Source organism: Acanthopagrus latus, chromosome 2 (genome assembly GCF_904848185.1).
Source record: "Acanthopagrus latus isolate v.2019 chromosome 2, fAcaLat1.1, whole genome shotgun sequence".
Classification (NCBI taxonomy): domain Eukaryota; kingdom Metazoa; phylum Chordata; class Actinopteri; order Spariformes; family Sparidae; genus Acanthopagrus; species Acanthopagrus latus.
In genome coordinates this window covers 15,326,054-15,346,711 of record NC_051040.1, presented here as the reverse complement: position 1 = coordinate 15,346,711, position 20,658 = coordinate 15,326,054, and the positions used below count along the sequence as shown (strand labels likewise).

Genomic DNA, 20,658 nt, shown 5'->3' with positions numbered 1-20,658 from the left:
TCTGGCCTTTATGATCTGCAAAACAGCAAAAATCATGTCAGGCAATAAAAGACGAGAGGTTCCACTCCTCTAAAGTCACAACCGTTCAACGTACCTTACTGCCAGCGAGTAGATGGCGTTGGCTGAGGATGAGGGTTTGACTTTGGGGTTGTCATAATCTTGACCAACTACTGCTGTAAAATTCTGGAAAGGAAGCAGAAACAGAAATCTTAAAGATATAAAAGTGACGAATATTTTCACAACTTTAATAATAAAGCAAATACGAATGAATGCCTTGCAAGCAGCTTGTTAGCTTAGCATTAGCGTAACATGAAGAATGTGATACGCACAATTTTTTTGAATTAGAAGTTGCGGTTTTATAGGGCTTTATTGTGTGGGGCTTGTTTTGGGCTGTGCAGTGACCTCCAGTTAGTCTCCACTGGATGTCTAACCATGACAACAACCAACACCACCTTTTAAAAGCACAACTTTTCAGTTTTACACTTAAACACACAAGATATGATGTGTTAATTAGTGCGCTTTAGAGGGGCTAGTAGGTGGATTCAAAGGTCCACTTTGTAAGATGTCTCACTCCAAACTCGTCAAATACTGATGTTCTGGGATCACGAGTCGGTTGGTTCTCCTCCCAAAGTGCCAGTATTTCACAAATTGGGAGTGATGCGCAAAAATCTAACCAAGTGGACCTTTGAGTTACCAGTAGACAGAGTCAGGCTAGCTGTTCCCCCTGATTCCAGACTTTATGCAAAACTAAGCTCAAAGCTGCAGCTTTAAACTGACAACTTTCTGCAAATACACAAATGCTCATATTTCCCAAAATGTTTAACTATGCTTTAAGCATCCTAACTAAAATTCAATGTAATGCAGAGCTGAACCCATGTGACAAAAATGTTACAAATATTAAGAGGTATTCAATATACCTTTCATCTAATTTCCCTGCTGCAAGTGATCAAATAGTGACCGTGTAACTGAGCTAAAAACTCACATATATAGAACAGTATAGTGGATTATTAGAAGCTGGAGCCACGTGTGCTTTTTCAGCTCTCCTCTAATTACTACTAATCTAATCTTCTAATTATTACTAAAATATTGTGTGCTTGTGTTATCTCATCAGCTGAATATGCATCATGCCAAATGGTGGTAAGTGTGTGGTGTGTGGTGTTTTGTGGTTCCTCTGACCAGCTGGTGGTCCAGACTGAGGGAGCTGTTGTTCTTCTGTGAGTCTGAGCGTGTGTCCAGAGCTGAGGGCAGCGCCAAGGGGAGGGAGTGCCTGTTGGAGAGCTCCCTGACACCTGCTCGGAGGTCCACTCCCAAACTGGAGACTTGCGTGGACGAGGAAGATGAGGAGGAGGACGAGGAGGACGAGGAGGTGGGGGCCTTGGGGACGGGCCGGGAGTTCCAGTCAGCCAGGGGCCGGTTCGGGGGCGGAGGTGGGTGCTTATCTCGAGTGGGTTCCCCGGGAGTGCAGGGTAGCGGCCGCCTCTGCAGCCGTCCATCGGGAGCTGACCCGGCTGTGTGGGGGCGGTCTGGTGGAGGAGGAGGGGGGAGATCCCTCAGTGCTGGGGGGAGGGGGAGAGGCTTGTCTTTGTGCTGAGATGCTGCCTGGAAATGGGGAAAACAGACACGGAGAAAGCTCATTTAGACTACATACAATATTGATGTGAAATCAAAGAAAACACAGTGCTGTTATCTTCTGCAGGGGAAATAATCCATTTAGCAACAAGACCACTGTGTATACATCCATCATCATAATCAACAATATACATAATGTTGATGAATAACACCAAGGAGGAAAAATGCTGTTCATCATTTGCTCCCTATCTATACTTTCCATTTATCTGCATTTACACAGAACATGTGGTATTATCAGTGTGGGAGTGAGCGGAGCTGCACTCCAAAATGAGTTAGAGGCAGAATATAAAACACAGTGATTATTGTGGCTGTCACTTTGGCACCTTTTTATATGAGCGGGGTAATAGGAGTGAACAAAATTTCAATGACAAAGCTCGGTTACAAGTAAAATTATTCTTAAACGTTAATCTAGTTTTGTTCTCTGTATAAAAGTCAAGTTAAGAAGTAGTTTGGATGGAGATACTAAAAAAACAAGCAGAATTTTGAGACAATGCTGAACTTTTATGATAAACAAACAAGTGTTGTGTGTTATTTTCATCAAAGCAACAATGTGCCCTCATTTTGCTACGACAGCACAGTTTCCTGTTAAGCTTTATGCTATGAAACAGTCGTCTACACCCAAACTGTTCAATCAAACCACATATAGATGAGAATGTACGACTGTAACCAAATTTAAGCTGTTTACTTGGTTACAGGAGCATGTTCAGTTACCTTCGTGGTGACCCCGGGACTGGACGCGCCAGGGGGGTTGGGAGGTCTGTGTGTTAGCAGGTCAAGTCTAGGTGGCACAGGGGGGAGAGAGGACTGAGGAGGCATGGACATGGGTGATGGGGGGCGCTCCACCTGGATCACACACACAAACAACAACACACCAGTCACATATTTGAACACAATCAGCTTCGGTCAAATGACAACTTTTCTGAATGCAACTGGTTCCCATTTTTTGTTGTTAATCTATAAAACTCCAGCTAGAACAATCCAAACAAAAACATTTTTTAAAAAATCATTGCTTTCAATGAATTAAGAGAAATATATTGCACTATAATTCTTTCATCCTTTCTCCTCAAATTCTCATGCAACATTTAAGATTACTGTGAATAATGTATATATAATAATATTACAAATTATTCCCAAACATCTCGTTCTGCATTACAATCTCTAACAACAACAACAACAAAAAAAAAACAGCCCACATCAGGCAACACATACTCCAATATCAATATTCTTATTGTAAGCCAATATTGGCTGATAATATAGGTCTTTCAATACATTGGTCACGCTTACTTTCATACAACGTTCAAGGCCAGAGCTGTATTCTGTGCAGTTACTCAAGAAAAATGACCGGTTTTGGTTCAACACAAAACAGAATAAGCAAATACAAAGCAACACAAAATATCTATAAAGTACAGCCAAGTACTTCACAGTTTACAAGTCCATTTAAAGAAATGGTCAAAGCTGAGAAAGAGGCAATCAAAGCCAAAGAAATTCCAGGGACCACATCAAAGTGCGTGTGATCTCAGGTACTCTGCTACTCTATAAGCAGACTAATGCACATGCAGTTTCTCAGAGGCACATAAAAGATGGAGGATAGGAGAATGCTCCACATATCAAACACCAAGAGGCACAAAAAAAGCTGCTACCTTGGCACCATGAAAGATGGAGATGAAAGACTTTCAATATGAGCTGTGAGCTTGGAGCTCACAAAAATTGAAAAGAGCAAGACAGGGAGTGTTTCATCTGTGCACAGATGGGTCTCTCCAAAAAAACAGAGAAGAGAGGAGGACAGTGGGAGCCCATGAGGTGGACCTGGGGCGTCCAACCAACTAAGCCAAGTGCCTTAATGTTTTATCGATAGAAAATACCATGATAGCTTGCCCAGTGTCATGGCTTGAAACTCTGGGCAAACTAAGATAACTTTTCACTTTCCACAGTCTCACCTTTGCACAGGCAAGTTTGCTCATCATGAGGTGGGGGTCTTCAAGTCTGTCATCATCATCGTCATCATAGCTGGGTGATGGGGCCCCCTCAGCTCCATATGTGCCCCTGCAGGAGCCCCCGCTGTTATCCTTGGGATCTTTTGGGTCAAAGGGATCCACGACGATGGGCTCAGTACCCTTAATCTCACAGCGACAGAAGGGGCATCCCGTCCCCTGACCCTCTGACTCCTGAAACAGCACACAGGGATACAAATAGGTTATTTCTTTGTGTGTCTGTTTTGTCTGAACAGAAGAGCACTTTAACCGTGAGTTTTCCTCTGAACAGGTATGACTAATGACACTTAACTTGGAGCATCAAACCCACGCAAAAACCCCTCTATCCACCCACATGTCCTACCTGCCATGCAGTGAGACAGGAGGTGCACATGAGATGACCGCAGGGCTCAATCTTCACATCCTTGTCATTCTCAGCACAGATCTTACACAGCTGGAAAGTGGAGCCCATCTCACAGTACAGCTCATACTGCTCCTGAGGGGAGGAAAAAATGAGACAACTATTAGCTTTCAGTGCTTAAACAGTGAGCAACATCATACGAAACTTACACCACCTGAGATCATTTGATGAGTGAGAAAGAGCCTAGAAGCATCTCGAGCAGAGTTAAAATGTGTGGGTGGACTTTTAGTATCAGTCCTGTGCTTGAGCAACAAAAACGCCTTTATGAAACTCTGAGGGGATATCTCAGCATGTTGAGACAGAGACTAGATAGCATTTTTTTTTAAAAGGTGCACTGTGTAATTTTGGAAAATAAAAGAGAGATAGATCTTGGTTGACTGATTTCTTTATGCCTAAAAAAAAATACATGAACTCTCTTTGTTTTCATGACTGAATGAACTGAATAATCAAACTGACCTTAAAAAAGGACAACACAATTTCACCCCATCTTAATTTGTTCATATATTTGGTGGACCATGCCACCTTTCTAACTTAAACAGTGCTCTGTAGACCTTATTTTGTCCAAAATGTGAGAAAAATGCTCATGCCAAAACCTCAAGTCTCTTCATATACGATAATCATAAATGACAGAAAAATAAAGAAAACCAGTCATTTGTACATTTAAGAAGCTAGAACCAGCAAATGTTTAATATTTGTTCTGGAAAAGTGACTGAAACGATGAATTGATTACCAAAATAACAATTTTACTGTTACTTTATTTATCATAATATTACTATTAATACTAATTGACTAATTGCTGCAGCTCGGGTCTGTAACTGTTTGTCAGACGTAATGTAGGTGATGATGACAAACAAAACTGTTTACATCATCACAATGTTCTGTGCCGAAAACGTGCATGTTGAAGTAAACATGTATGTAACACTGACATGCTACCCTCTCACTGAAGTTACATGGTGTAGAAACAAGTGATGGGGGCAGCGTGGCTGAGAAAGAGGCACGACTGACCCTGTTACAAGACTGTACCATCTAAATGATTTTCAAGCTGTTATTCTAAAGTAAAAAAGTTACATAATGTTGACCTTTTTTTAAAACATAAATATTAGTCCAGTTTATTTTACTTTCAGCTGACCTTACAGTATTTACAAAACATAAATGCCAGACAGAAAAAATCTTTCAGATAGCCAGTTGCTTAATCTTGACTGACTCAGTTCCTGACTGTGGTTTTATTACGTCTTCTACTTCTATCAGGTTTTTAAAGATCATAACTTATCTGTGCGCCCAACCCTAAAGAAAAATAAATAAATATGAAAGTCTTTTGACCTTTATAGTAAAAGCTAGAGGCCAGCAAGTATGTATAAGATATTAAAGACTGAGGGTGCACAGTGAAGCACATTGCTCTGACCTGTGTGACTTTGATGTGGTCTTGAGGCGAAGGCTCACACAGTCCTGTCAGGTCTGGGTTTTGGGTCCGACCATCAGGGAATAAATAGCTGGAGAGACAGAGGCACATAAAATTAGAACTCCCCTATAAATCCCCCTAGTACCACTGGGTGTTTCAACAGGTATTTCCATTTCATTGCTTATAATCGTCTTTAGTTAGCAAGATTATGCTGCGTGAATACCTGTAATGAAAACATCTGCTCAGTCCATTCATTCAACCTGGAAATGTGTTTTAACATCATCACTTGGTTGATGCATGTACAGTGCAAGAATATTTCACAAATGGGGTCAGATGGTGTAATTATAATTTGACAGATGATTTGCATGCAGGCGATACTGTGTAGGCTTTTCCAGTTTAAAATCAGGATCTGATTACAGGTTGGAACGGGCCAACCATAGCTTTCATTAAATAAAGAGATCAGCGTTGGCATAAAAAGATGAGATTCATGCCAGACAGCTAAAACCACTGAGTGAGCTGCACATTAGAAACCAACAGTCCTATTTTGGCTATGATAACACTGAAATGAGGCGAACAGGCAACATGATATGGCTGGATTGGTTAAGGCAAATTCAAACTTCGGATGCAAATCAGAGCTGCATAGTTTACACAGATGAGGGCTTTGTGGGAGAGATATAATGGGAACCTTAACCTATAGATCATTTATCAAAGCTGCTTCAGATGAACACCAAGTCACACAGAGGACAGGTCCAGAAGCAAACCCCCAACTAAAATGACAGCTGTAAGTGTGCCAAGCAAAATGCCAGTGTACTTACAACCCTTCCCTGAAGCCATCGATGAGGGCCTGAAAGAGGGGTTTGTTGTGAGGAATGGTCTGGAGTATGTTTCCATCTGCTGTCACATAGCCGATCGCCCACTGGCCCAGCCGCGTGCAGCTCAGTCGGAAGATGTAACTGAGGAGAGAAATGTTAGATAGTCGATAAAAGCCATAGTCAAGAAATGCTAGAGTTATGTAGAGGAGGGTGCAAACAGACATATAGAAATGATATAAAGGGTAAACTTTGCTTGGGAATATCCTTTTAGCCATAAAATGTGTCAAGATGAAGTCAGATTTGATATAATGTTCATGATCACCGAACAAGGTCTGAACAAGCTTCATATGAAGAAGATATCCCATCCAAACATAAGCAAACATTAAATACACAGTAAATTGCATAAAAAAACAACACTAAATGCATGCTATGTGTATAAAATATATACATATCACCTGTACATAACATGCATGATTGGTGTAGATTTCCTGTGTAAAAAGCGGAAAGCAGTTGCATTTTCGATGCCTTTACAGGAATCACTGAACCCTGCTAAATAAAACTTGTTAATAAAGTTTGGATAAAAAAATACATCTATTTGTTGCCTGAATGTAATGAGGTTAAAGAATCAGGGGGAGGAAAGTCATCAACAAACAAGACGCATGTTGGGCAAAGCTGTTCAATGACCTCAATGGTTTCACACTATTCATCTGATCTATAGGTGGCGGTAAGACACCAAGATATCCAGCAATACACCAACAAAGACAAGAGCAGAAGAAGACTGCAAGCTATATAACATGGCCGTATTTTCTCAACTTATGTTTTATCTGTTTTCATTGGGGGTTTTTGTAAGGGGTGGATCCATTGTATATGCCTGGTGTCTTCTTGACCTTCCCTGACAAATCTCTTAGCTTTTAATCACCTTGTTTAATCTAATGTGATGTGTGTCTAAATACATTTAATAAACTAAATTTGTAAAAAATGTTTAGGACAGTATTTTATGAGGAAGTAAATGCTTTCTACATTCAAGGATACACACAATGTGTTTTGGTGACTTCTGATCTATATTCTAATGAGTTGGGCAATTACTTTATCCCAAATACCGTACATTACATTATACCAACAATGTTCAAACCCAGGGAAATCCACAAGTTTAAAACAAGGTAATAGTGTGTCATAAGGACTTCCAGGTAAACACCACATTGTATGTCAGGAGTAAGGAAGGAAGTCGGGAACGTGACTAGACATGATACGAAAAAACCCTTTAAAACCTTTCATCGTTGTCATCACATTTTTTGGGGGCTTCATTTGACAGGATAGCTTTTTAAAAAAATTGACAGGAAACAGCGCGACAGAGGGCGGATGACATGCAGCAAAAGGCCTCAACTCGGAATCAAACCCTGTGCTGATGCGGCGAGGACGCAGCCTCTGCAAATGACGCAGATACTCTACCGACTGGGCTACCGGGGCGCCCCCTCTTCGTTTGGCTGAGGGACCCGTAGCCGCAAAATTTACATACAGCATGTTTAAGAGAAGTAATGCTGGGGTATGGTGGGCTTGCTTTTATCCGTACCAGGGGTTTTGTTGCCTCGACTGTTCACAGTCAAGTAAACTGGTTTGTCTCATGGGCACAAGCAGCTGTGCTTTCACCTTTTCTAGAGTGGAAACAGTGGTGACGAGTCTGGAAAAACACGCAACCACTCCTCCCAGTATTTCATTTCCTGCCTGCTTGTTTCTATGTACAAGTCAAGAAGTCTGAATCAGGAAATGGCCGAATTAAAAAAAATTAGGGGTATTGAATAGCTGTACAAAGAAGCGTGTCTTTGTTAGCACTTTAGCCGCAGCATTCAGGGGAAGCTAGAGACCACTGGTATGTAACTGAGGTGGGCCAGAAAAGGGACATTACATTGATACATCCTAGGATGCATGTAATAGGATTTTCTCATAAGTCACTAACATCCAAGGATTGAATGTGGAGATACTGCACAAGTAAAAAAAAAAAAAAAAGTGGTCTTGGCCTAGATGCTTGGCTTAGAAGTGGAACAACTGCTGCTGAAGCCAGAACACAAACTGAATGCTCTGGACAGTGGGCTGTAATTTATAGTTTCACATTGACCAATAACTGCTCGGATGTCAATGTGGCTCTGCACAGGCCAGGCCTCAACAGTGACATCAGCTCTCAGTGTACAATCAAGCCATTGATGCTAGGTACCAGTGCCATGCTGCCCTGGGTCCTTCACACACCCACACACACAGCCACACACCCAATAACTGGAATGTGACACTGGCATCACGACTAAACTTGTGCCCGTCTGTCGTTCATAATTTGCATTTAACCAGGATGATTTTGTTTGACTATGTACACATACATTCACACTCTGAAATAGTGACTGATTTAGATTGCATTACAAGTTGTGTGTTTCTCGTGCACACATTTCTGTCTCACCTGCCAGGCTTGTGGATGAACTTCTGCAGCCGTGCTTTGACCTCATCATAGGTGAGGAAGGCCATGTACCCTGGGTGAGTAACCGCCAAGCTGTTCCAGTTCCTCAGTAGGGACGACCAAGGCTACACACACACACACACACACACACACACACACACACACACACACACACACACACACACACACACACACACACACACACACACACACACACACACACACGAGAAAGAAAGAGAGAGTGACTCATCTGATGTGTGAGTGAATGGACACAGCAGTAACAGTGGGAGCAGAGTAATGGAGAAACATACAGCATCTTGGATGACACTGAAACAACTGTTTACTGAACCCTTAGCGTGATTTAGAATAGCCATTTCAACCTGGGTCAAGCAATGTAAAGAGGTCCTTTAAGGAGAATTTGCAACACTTAAAACAGCATGTGACTCATTTAGTACCATCTGGTAGAGCAGAACAACAACGGTTAAAAGGACTCAAGCAGACTGCTTCACATATTGTATTTAAAGCAGGAGCTGATGACTTTACAGGTGCTTATGTGTCTTTATTTAAAGACTAAATGAACCAAATCAAGTCAAGCCACCCTAATACTAAAGAGTGAAAACTTCAGCAAATATAAAATAATCAGACATGGGAAGTAACAAAGTATAAATACTTTGGTTACTGTGGATTTCTGAGGCATTTGTACTTCACTTGAGTCATTACATCAGCTGTTGTTGTGGTGCATTTACAAACAGCTAGCACAAATCTCATTAACTCTACCTTAAAGTTTAAAAGTCTTCGAGTTAAATCAATGTGACGGGAGATTCAGTTAGCTCTGTAGAGAAATAGCCCTTCGGAAGGATAATTTTATGCAATTCAGAGCCTTTACTTTCTTACTTTTACTTGAATAAAAACACTGAACCAGTACTTCTACTTTTACCAGTCTGTTTTTCCACAAGTATATGTACTTCTATTTAAGTAAAGAATGTGTGTACTTTTGCCACCTCTGAAAATAATTCACATTACTCCATCGCTGACTGAGTATGGTGGTGAGTAGGTGGTTCTGCAAATGCTCTGTCAGTCTGGAGTGTGAAAGGAAGTTGAATTAACACACACAACGCTGAGAACGAGCCGTAAAAGTCTCAACCATGGCCCAATATGCACAACAATTGTCATGTACGTACCTTTTTAAAATCTGTTACATCACAAAGAGGGACTGTCCCGTCTCCCTGCAGCTTTACTGTATTTTTTAAGAATCTGGTGTTGGTTATTTCTACTTGTTTTGCACACAGGAAGTGACACACTGAAATGGTCTCCTTGGCTAGACTCTAATCTCTCTTTTAGTGTAATGTGATGGCAGACTGGCTGGGTTTAAACAAAAGTGGGCCAAGCGTGGTTTATTATATTCATGTGCATTGTTGGCTAATGTAGTATCTAGTGATCTAGAGTACATATTCAGTGGCCTCTTCTTGCTGCTTTATAATCACCACCTCATTATTCAGCAAAAAAAAAAAAACCACATGAGACATTTGGTAAAAAAAAAAAAAAAAAAAAAAAAAGAACAGATCACCCCTACTCTACTGCACATCAAGGACAGAGCTCAAAATGGCCACAGGCTCACTTCCTCTTTTGAGTTTGAGGACATTTAGAGGAGGGCTTTTTTTGTATGAGGGAGTGTCATAGGAAATGTCTGTAATCTGGTTAGGCTTCATTAAGCCGGTCTGCACCCTGCAGAGGATAATGTCACTGAGAAAATAAACAACATACACTACTGTATGCAAGAGGTTTTAGTTAATGTAGGCAGTTCAGTATAAAACAGTCAACAGTACTGTGCTCACAACAGTGTTAATACAGCAATACATGACAGAGATGAGCACTGAAGATGATGCCTGATAACCCATCCTACCACTACTCTATTTCTTTTCCACAGTCCCCGCCCCCTTTTTCGTGCTGCCTCATTCATGAGCGTCTCAAGAGCTGTGCACCACCTGCACCTCCATAAACATACACTAAGACACTCCAAAAAATGGGTTGTTTCCTGCTGCCTTGTGTACTGTATGTAATTGCAAAATAGAGACGGTTGGCTGCATTTAGCTCTTTACCTCACCACAACTCCCTGCGCATGAGCAGTATGTCGGTACTGTGGTCTATCAATTACAAAGTTGAGTCAGGGTTTGGCAAAGTAAAACAGCTCATAAACCGACAACGCACCAATGCTCCACAGCCCCACAGCCCCACAGTGAGTGCTTGGTTAGAGTCCTGTGCAGGGAATTACTCTGAAAATGTTCATCATTGCTGCTTATTATTCATCTAGCAATAAGAAAGTAGAACCTAGTGGAGCAGATATAATGATGACTGTCCTTGAGAAGGATCTCAGTGTGCCTCTCTATCTAGGCCTTTTGAAGCAACAACACACTAAAGTGGACAAAAGCAGCAAAGGAAAGTTTCAACTTCAGTTCCGACTAACAGTGTGAACAAGTCCGCCGGCATCCTGCTAACAGGTTGATTAAGTTAGCTGAGAAAAGATGTGTTGAGTTTAAGTTCCTTACGTGTGACATTTGTTTCCTACACCAAGCACTCACAGACTACTTTGGATTACCCTCCATCTCTGGCCTAACTATCACTCTCTTCTTTTATACATCTCTCATCTAATTAGCTTTATTTACATGGATAATATTTCTTCATTCCGATAGCAGATATTGGGTCAACTGTTTAAAATGGATGGGAGTAACTGGGTCTGGTATTTACATTCAACAACGGAATTCATCGGCACAGATGTAATGTGATGTCATGCATTCTTCCTCCTCATCAGACATTTCATCTTTTGTGGAGCGTGCTTGATAAGCTCCCTGTCCTGAAGGTGGATATCCATTTTCGTCTTTGTTAAGTTTTCCAAGAGTTCATATTAAAAACAGAGCTGCTGCATTACACCAGTTCACCTTGGGTGCCGCCATCTTGGGTAAGCGGGGAAACATGTTACACTAGATTAGCAGCCAGGTCAGGTTATATAACTCTAAGCCTACATGGGATAAATTTTTGTTTGATTTGTTTATGAAAAGTTCCCCATTTTTATATTGCGATCATATTGGGCCTGTTAATTCTGATTGAGGGGTTCTTATAGAAGCATTTTTTCTGTTTGGGCTTTTAATTGTGGGGCTCCGTGTAATCCCATGTATTGATACACAACTTAATGGTAAGACAAGCTGAATGTTGCACAGTGTATGTGTTCTGTACCTGGAATAGCCTGGTGAAGATGTCAAACTCAAAGACGGAGATGTAGTCGTTGCAGGTGAGGTCTATGGTGGATTTAAGGGCCATGGCTTCTAGACCGGAGCTGATGGGGTGAAACTCGTGGAGCGACTGACGGAACACCTTCCAAGGCACAATGGTCCTTCAACACACAGAACACAAACAAAACAGATGACGACATCCTCTTGCAAAAGCTGAAATCAAACAGCAAAAGATCTTAAATAGTGGATGCTGAGTGTCAGTTAAACGCATGATGCCTAGTGACATATCCACAAATAAGCGCAGTAGAGCTGCTGGGACCGTTTTAATATATGCTTCCTCAGTGCATGTAGTACACCAATAAAACATCTCAATACAGATATGAAGTGAATTTTCTGTAAAGAACAAAAATTCTAGTGATTCATACATGACAAAAAAGGAAATGCTATTTTAGTACTTTTAGTAAAGAGATCTTTGAAGGTCACAAGTCATGAATGCTAACCTTTTAACTGAGACAGCAACCAGTGTGCACATAGATGAACTTTAATGCACTGCAAAAAATACAGAACTTTCCCAAATGGTGGTCATAATGTTGGCCAGTTCCCTGCAGAAGATGTACTACACAGTCATCTAAAGAGGGAAATAAATGTATTGTTTTGAAGTCCTGGGAAAACCCAGCTGATTAAATCTTTGTGTAGGTCCACAATTGCAGATTGCTTTTTTGTGTGGGAAGCTCAATATACAAACTTGTGTTGCATGATGACTATTAATAGAATCTTGACTTAGCTGTGCGCATTTTGGGATTGTGTGATCACGCACATAACTTTTTTTGATATCAACAGACATCTGCATTCAATAACCAAAGGTTTGTCCCACAGAAGAATTCTACCGACCCTAACAACAGTGAAAGAAAAGAGAAGATATAATTTGTATTTTCTCTCTCTGAAGGATCTTCTCTTTCATCTCACTTACTTGGCAACACCCTGTAAAGCAGCAGGATGTCAATTTGGATGCACTGAGGTATTTCTATATTTAATGCACAAAAAGTAATATAGCACTGTCTCACTTGTCCCCGAAGGCACGCCTCCAGAACTCTGCAGCATCTGCCTTTGTGATGCGGAAGTTGTCACCCTGAAACAGACCGTTGGGGAAGATGGCCTTCAGCTCAGCCAGCATGTGGCTGAAGATCAACGACAGCTTTGTGAGGTTCCGCCTGTGGAAGTCAAGAAAAGAGAAGAGGTGGTGAGATTTCAGGTCTTTGACGCTTTCATCAGCCGAAATAACAGTTTCAAGAGAGAGGAGTATTGGCATTTCATGTGTTGATTAAAATGGTTCAAGGTTTCATTTTACAACAGCAGGGTTTTCAAACAAAGTAGGTGTTGTCCCCTTTATGCTACATAAGATCCATTTATTCTTAATCTGATAGCACAGAATACACTGTATTAGTGATGAGGGGATCAATTCTCATGGTGTTAAAGAAAGGTTTTTGTGTTACAAGTTATTAAAAACTGATACATTAAGGCATTTAGAGATAGAAAGACACAAAAAAGCTGTTTGTGAGGACAACTGAGTACAAGCACTGCCTGGTCTTTGAAGTGATCACATACAGATTGTCTTTTGATATTTCAGGTGTATTATGCTTTTTCCATCTCCTGAGGGGCTCATACCATGGGTGGAATACAGTTTCAATCTGAAATGCAAAATGCCTCCTCCAAAACGCCCCAAGGCACACTGTAGGCCATTTCAAAAACACATATCCATGTAAAACAAAGACATTTTAATTCCACACAAGCCCTATAGTCTGCCCTTGATTGATATTAAGGGAGGATTGCATTTTACATTTTGGATTAAGTCCATATTACACCCATTAACAGACAATTTCTTTGCATTCACACATGCACTTGTGTCATCAAAAACTTGTTTGAAAATGTGTGTCGAGGTTATGACTCATTAATTGTTGAATATTAATCATACTGTTCCAAATTGGCAGCTTGCACAATAAACAAACAGGCCTAACCTAATAAAGTCAGGGGAATGATAACTTCTGTTTACATAAACTGATATATTCAAATATTAAACATGCAGTTTCATCAGTCAACCATAAATGGCAACTTCAACATTCTTTTCGCCTAAGCCATGTGACAATGCAAAAAAAATGCACTGATGCGATGCAGCTGACAACTTCCTTTTAAATGCTCACAAACAAAACATGTATTATATGTGTTTGACTTCAACTTTTACACTTGCTTTCCAAAACATATCAAAAGTGAAGCAGAGGTGACAGTGAAATGGTTGTATTTGCTAATAAATACAACCACATTTCCCCCTTGTATCATAGATTGTGAGGCTAAATGTGCAAAAAGAATAGAGAAGATGATGCTAGTTAAAAAAAAAAAAAAAGGTAGAAACCTCACATCTCTCTCATTATGCTATCCGACTACATGCCTTCTCTCATTTGTTTCTCAGTTTGTTTTTTTACCCCCTTCAGCGGGGAATTAGTCTTGACACTAGTTCCATCCAACTGTCAAGGCTGATGTTCTCTGAGATACATCACTTCACTCATGGAGTGTTGGGAAGTCGTTCAAGGTGTGTCTGAGAGTAGGAACTGTGTGTTCAGATTCCCATCTATCCACCAAGTACTTGACAAAAGATTATTCTACAAGTCTTGAGCTAATTAACATGACAAAGTTGAGTTTAAATGTCTACCTGTCAACAAACTGTATGCAGTCACAGCCATGAACATGCCACATCAAGATAATGCAGATTTCCTGGTGACGTTTTTCGTTATTGATCATATAAATAAGCAAAATATCTGCTGTCCACAAAATTCTTAGTAACATTATTGAAATTGGAATTAGAAACTGATATTGTATATCAGAGGATGTAATCAGGAAGTGCGTCCATGGCAACAGTGGCACATGAAGATGCAGCGGCTGCTCGCTCCTCCAACTTATGGTTAATTTTTGATTGTTAAGAAAGCGAGCATTTTGGATTAAGCACAGCAGACTTTGAGATCATCACAGCCCGCAGTGTCTTTCCACCATCTGACCTGACTGCTGGAGGAACTGTGAAGCCTACAGTGCAAACCTTTCTCATATATTATAGATGTCTAATATTAAAATCATTTTTGGAAGCAATATATATTGAAGTTCAGATGCTTCTGAAAGTTAATTTCCCACTGGACGTCAAGCCCTATCTTTTCAGTATGAGTCTACACAGGATGTTATTGATGTTTTGGATGGTATTTGCCTCATCTTTTTTTTTTTCCTCCCCCAAATGTTACTGTTAACTGTTTACTTGGTATACTGGGCAGCTTCCCGGATAATGTGTGATAAGAGTGTAGGTAACACTAAATGAGTGTTTATCCTTGTTTTTCCACAAGGCAAACTCAGTGACACTTAAATTTAGTTCCGACACCCACGTGGGGAGGCAACGTGAATGCTCAGCCTTGCCTCTTAAAAAAACATGAGCTTCAAATGTAGACTGTTCAGTTCCTTATGAATTACTGGCTGAAGTTTCTAAAACATGCTTTTAGACAGATAGAAGCTCAAGGGTGGAAGTACAGGAGAAGGAAATAAAGACATTTCATTTAAGGTCGGGTTTCTGCTTGGCGTTTTTCTCCCACCGAGGATTGTCCTTAGCTGCCTCCACAGTACAGAAATAGAAAAGACAACACAGAGATGGACATCCTAATGTACAGCTCCGAATCTAGTTGCAAAATGCTGGTTGACAAGCACAGAGGAGAAGAAAAAAGAAACATGACATAAAAAGGAAGATCAGGGGACGAGTACAATTGAGGAAGGCAAAAGTGAGAGGGGAGGGTCAAAAGAGAAAAAGAAAAAGGAGAACGAAGCAGCACAATGTCACCCCATCACAGCTTTGGGAGTGTTGTGCTGAGAAAGCCATGATTTACGAGGTGGCACAGAGGGAGATTGTGCTTGGCTGTCGGGCAGAGTGAATTGACATGCACAAGAGAGACAGCAATGAAAGCGTGGCTACACTGCAGCTGCCACACACTACACTACAAACCCTATGAGTGGAGAGAGAGGAGGGGGAGTGGAAAGAGTGAATGAGGAAGGAGGACAGTCACCGAAGATGGATGAATAAGATTAGTGTACGTTGAGAACCTGCCAAAATAGACCAGCGCTTGTTAGGATGATCGTTTACCTCAGAGGGAGCAGACTAGAATCTGAAAGAGAAAAATGCAAACGCCCGCAAACTGCAATAAAGCGTCGTATTTATAGCCTCTCAGCAGTAAATGAGCCTCAAACAGTGAACACTCTTGTAGCTGGTTGTCTAATCTGTTGAGCTGCTCTGCCCACTTAAAATCTACAGCAGACTTGAAGCCAGATGCCTGGGACTGGATGTCTTTGAAGTCGGGGCTAGCCCTCATCAGTGATGCAATGTGGAAAATGAGACCTTCAACTACAGCATCTCCCTAAGGAGCTCTGCACGTCTTCCCTTTCCAGTGCCATCTGAGGGAAGGCAGGCGTGTGTGACATCGCATCTCTGTGTGTTTTCCTCAGCAGCTATCATCTCAGCGGGCGGTCCTCTTCTGTTTCTTCTGCTTCCTGGCCCTACTGGCCTACTGAGCCTTCGAGCTGTGGTCTCATCCATTCTCCTGTCAACCCCTCTCTACCCTGTACTTTTATCCGAGTTACAACCGACCCCCTCCTGCTCTGCTTTCATCTACAACGTAATTGTATGAAGACAGTTATCCTCCCCTCTATAGTTTATGCGTGGAATTAATCCACTCCTCACTCACAGCTTTCATTTCCACATCTAGGCTAGTTCACAGTCTGATGAATCCAGTAATCCACTCCTCTCAACTCTAAACTTAAAACATTAATACAGGCTACTTAGGAATTCAAGATTATAAATTCCTCTCTTCAAAAGCACCATTAAAATTCATTTCTAATTCACCAGCAATGTTACTGATATGTTTCAAGACTCTCACGTGGGGTCACGATTTCTAACGGGCACAATATATGCTGACATTTTTTGATCTGATGAGGCTGAAGCTTGGCTGGATTTTACATGTATTCAACAGACCAAAGGGCAACCAGGTCTGTCCAAGCTGCAGCTCTGTGGGTAGAATCTAGAAGAAACCAATTTGATTCAGTTCAGCCAATTCAACCGTGGTCCCAAGATGAGCTCAGAATAAAAGCAAAGTGAAATTCTGTTAAAAAGGCAAACAGACAGGAATTATTACAAAAAGTGGGGCAAAGCTGAGCTCAAATTTGCACTCAATGCCAGTGGTAAGTGTGCCTAAATGTACAGATACAAGGACATGAATAAAGGGGCCGCCCTGATTAACACAGAAAAACAAATCTGTGAACTGCATTTTAGCTTGCCAGCCAGCCACTAACAACATAGCGTGGTGACTATTTTCAGGGTTTAAGTTATGTGGTAAATAAAAATGTTCTTTCTCCAAGTAACGTATATTTAAAGCGTCAACACGTAGCTTTCTGAAGAAAACTAGCAGATTGTTGAGTGTCATTTGTCAGTCATCAAATACTGGTGTTTTGGGTTGTGAACTGATATCAAGCCCAATTAAAACAATAAACAATAACAATTATTGACTAGAAATCCTCCCAGTTGTTTAGGACATTCACATTTTCAGGGACATGTAGACCAACATCAATCCTGGCTATGTAAGAACATTAAACAAAACTAACAAACAAATTAGAGCTGTAAATAACAATTATTTTCATTATGGATTAATAATGCGATTATATTCTCATTTAATCACTAGAGGTACAAAATCTAGGAAAACTGTTATAAAAAGCATCAGAATTTATCAAAGCAAAAGCTTGTAATTCTCAAATGCCTTGTTTTGCCTGGCCAAGACTCAAAAAGTCAAAAGATATTCAGTTCACAACGATATAAAACAGAAAAAAGCAGCAAATCATCATAATGGAAAAACTAATGATTGACAGGTTAAAAATTGAAAGTATTAAGGAGTATAAAAACAGTTGCTCATTAATTTTCCATCCATCAACTAATTGACTGATTGTTTCAGCTTAAATTATCTAAATAATGTGCTGAAAGTGGCAGAACAGCACCATAAAGCAGCAATATTTGACATCAACTTTTTCAAACTGAAATGTCTGCTTCAAATCAGCAAGAAGAGAGCGGTCAGAATGAAAAATACAGAAAACTCTCATGAGAAACAATTGAAATGGTTCCAACTTTAACAGGAAATTGTGTGTCTGATGAGGATGATAGGTTGAAGAAAAAGATTCATGCAAACAACAGTGAAAAACCTTTACTTTGCTCCTGTGTTTGACACATGCAGGAGGATCCTTTAAGGTAAAAGACACTCAGGTGCTATACCTGCACAAGCACAGGAAGTTTCACATGAAGTGGCAAATGCTTCGTCAAAAAAAATCCCCTAACACGTGACTGTGCACTTCTAGGCTTTTCTACACATCACGTACCCACACAGTGAGTGTACGCTGTAGCAGCCAACATCAACGTCGTATGTGTGACTCAGAGACAGAGAGAGAGAGAATGAATGTGAGTGAACGCTGGTCTGACTGGCATCAAGCTCACAGGGTGGCACAGCTGTCTCTGGCACAAGATTTGCACAGTGAATGAGACTTTGTTGTGTTTGTGTGATGGAGAGAGCTTTACCACAGGCTTGTTGAATATTAGCTGAAACTCCCAAGATTGTGGTTCAAATCTGATCTTAAACATAGCAGAATGAGCTGGTATTTGTTTTAGCATCTCTATGTCAGTGTCTCTCTCCATCCTACAATTCCAGCTCTATACTGTGTGTGTTTGTGTGTGTGTAGGCATTAGCCAGCGCTCCTACATCTGTTCTTGCTACTTAAAATGTGGTGTCAACAAAGACAACGCAGTCAGTCGGATACAGATATGCAGAGAAGGGTTTGCTAACGTAAAGTGTTTCCTTTCTCCATCTCTCACTCATTCTTATCCGTGACGCAGTCACAAGCCAAACCTTATTTTCTGAACACTAGGTTTTTTTGTCCACCATCCCCCTCATGCTATAGATTGACCTCTGACCTTGCAGCTGGCTGCTCCCTTCCTGTTTCCTGCTGGCTGTGATAAAGTCGCGCAGTTAGCCAGCACCGCACTGCGCTAATGCACCGCAGCACAGCCAGCGAGGGTCAGCCTAACAAGAATGAGAGCCTGTCTGGATTGGCAAGAGTCACAAGTAGCTGTAATATCATCACGCAGCTGCATTATCTTTTCTGCACAAGGCTAAAAAGGAAATGCACATCAAACACAAACTGAGCCGTACAGCTGTGCTACCAAAAGCTATTTTCAACGGTTCATGAGATGAACTAACCAAGATCAGGACTTGGTAATTTTAAGTCACTGAAATGATTGCAATAAATTACATTACAGGTCTGAACATGTCCTTAGATGAATACAGTGGTGTCCATGTTTCCTCAGTCATATCACCCCACACCAAGTCGATCATTATGATGTCCTCTGGAATAAATGGACATTTCTCATCACATTTTGTCAGGTGAGCAGAAACAAGACAGCAACGCTTAGTTGATTGACTAATTAGTCCATTGAAAGAAAACTGACTGTCATCTGTTTTGATACTCGAATATTTTTTTTGTTATTTTTCAAGAAAAGATGTCCAACATTTGCTGATTCCAGCTTCTTAAATGTAAGCATTAGTCAACAATGTCTTTGGTTTTTGGACTGTTGGTCTAACAAAGATTTGAAGACGGTACTTTCGGCTCTAGTAAATTGCGATGCCTCATTTTTAAAAGAATTTTGACATTTAAAACACTCGACGATTAATCAATTGACCCATTATGACCAGATGCAATGTTTGGGTGTGTATACCCTTAAGACTGGGTGAGACGTTTGTGTGTTTCTCCATTTCCTGATATGACGTGTGTATTTTGGATGAAGTCAAATTAAAGCCAAAGTCTAATGCTCTTAAAGAGATTGTCTTTCAAGTTTCAATCGCCAGAGGATAAAATTTAAAAGTTTTAGTGGACGCTGACAATTGTGTCAAGTTTTTCTGAAAACCCCAGGCACTAGGAGGGGTTTTCAAACAATGCCGTAGGGTTTAAAATGCATCTTAATGGGTTTATCTTGGAAATGTTCAGCGAGTAGTAGATAATGAAAATAATCATAAGTTGCAGCACTACACAGTACATCGAAAAGAATAAGAGCTGCATGTGAAAGAGCAATTATTACAGGTAACATGATGAGACCTTACACACGTCAGCGTCACTCTTGTACTATTCCAGTCATATGCAAAGCACTCACACTGTGCCCATCCACCACCACAGGATCTAATCAGACTCCGTCTGGATGGAAGAAGGCATATGACGGATGCACTTCCAGTATTTCACTCCAAAGCAGATTAATTCCCAATGCACTCAAGCTCAAAAACTGTCCTATCACTACACTACATCACTACAAGAGAAGAATTCAGCAACATCACTTCTTGGAGATGCTAAATCCCATCCTCCCGGCTCCCAAGATCATTCCCTTTCTCAGTGTCTGTCAGATCACATTTAGGCACATTCTTAATCCGCTAAACCAGGAAGCGAATAGGAAGAAATGGAGTTGCAGTTGGATGCAGCTGTGTATATCTGGATGAACGTGTAAAGAAGCACACGTTTTGTAGGGCCAGGGTTATTACCATTGTGCACTGTTACTTTAATAATGTGGTCAATACTTGGACAAAATATCTACACTGGCATTAAAAATGAATGTAGTCGTTGGATGAGGAAACACAGTGGATTAAGTGTTTGAAAGTCTAG

The 20,658-nt window shown here is 40.8% G+C and overlaps 1 protein-coding gene across 1 annotated transcript in view; it reads right to left on the bottom strand.

Annotated features, from left to right (window-relative positions):
* The window catches only part of cbl (Cbl proto-oncogene, E3 ubiquitin protein ligase), a 38,199-nt gene that overhangs the window by 4,388 nt on the left and 13,153 nt on the right, over positions 1-20,658 (bottom strand). Inside the window, exons 3-12 of the mRNA XM_037080952.1 lie at positions 12,963-13,109; positions 11,903-12,059; positions 8,675-8,796; positions 6,235-6,372; positions 5,423-5,510; positions 3,964-4,095; positions 3,567-3,794; positions 2,341-2,472; positions 1,177-1,599; positions 95-183 (exon numbers count right to left, since the gene is read on the bottom strand). Of these exons, the coding sequence (XP_036936847.1) occupies positions 95-183; positions 1,177-1,599; positions 2,341-2,472; positions 3,567-3,794; positions 3,964-4,095; positions 5,423-5,510; positions 6,235-6,372; positions 8,675-8,796; positions 11,903-12,059; positions 12,963-13,109 (1,656 nt within the window). The remainder of the gene's footprint in view (positions 1-94; positions 184-1,176; positions 1,600-2,340; positions 2,473-3,566; positions 3,795-3,963; positions 4,096-5,422; positions 5,511-6,234; positions 6,373-8,674; positions 8,797-11,902; positions 12,060-12,962; positions 13,110-20,658) is intronic.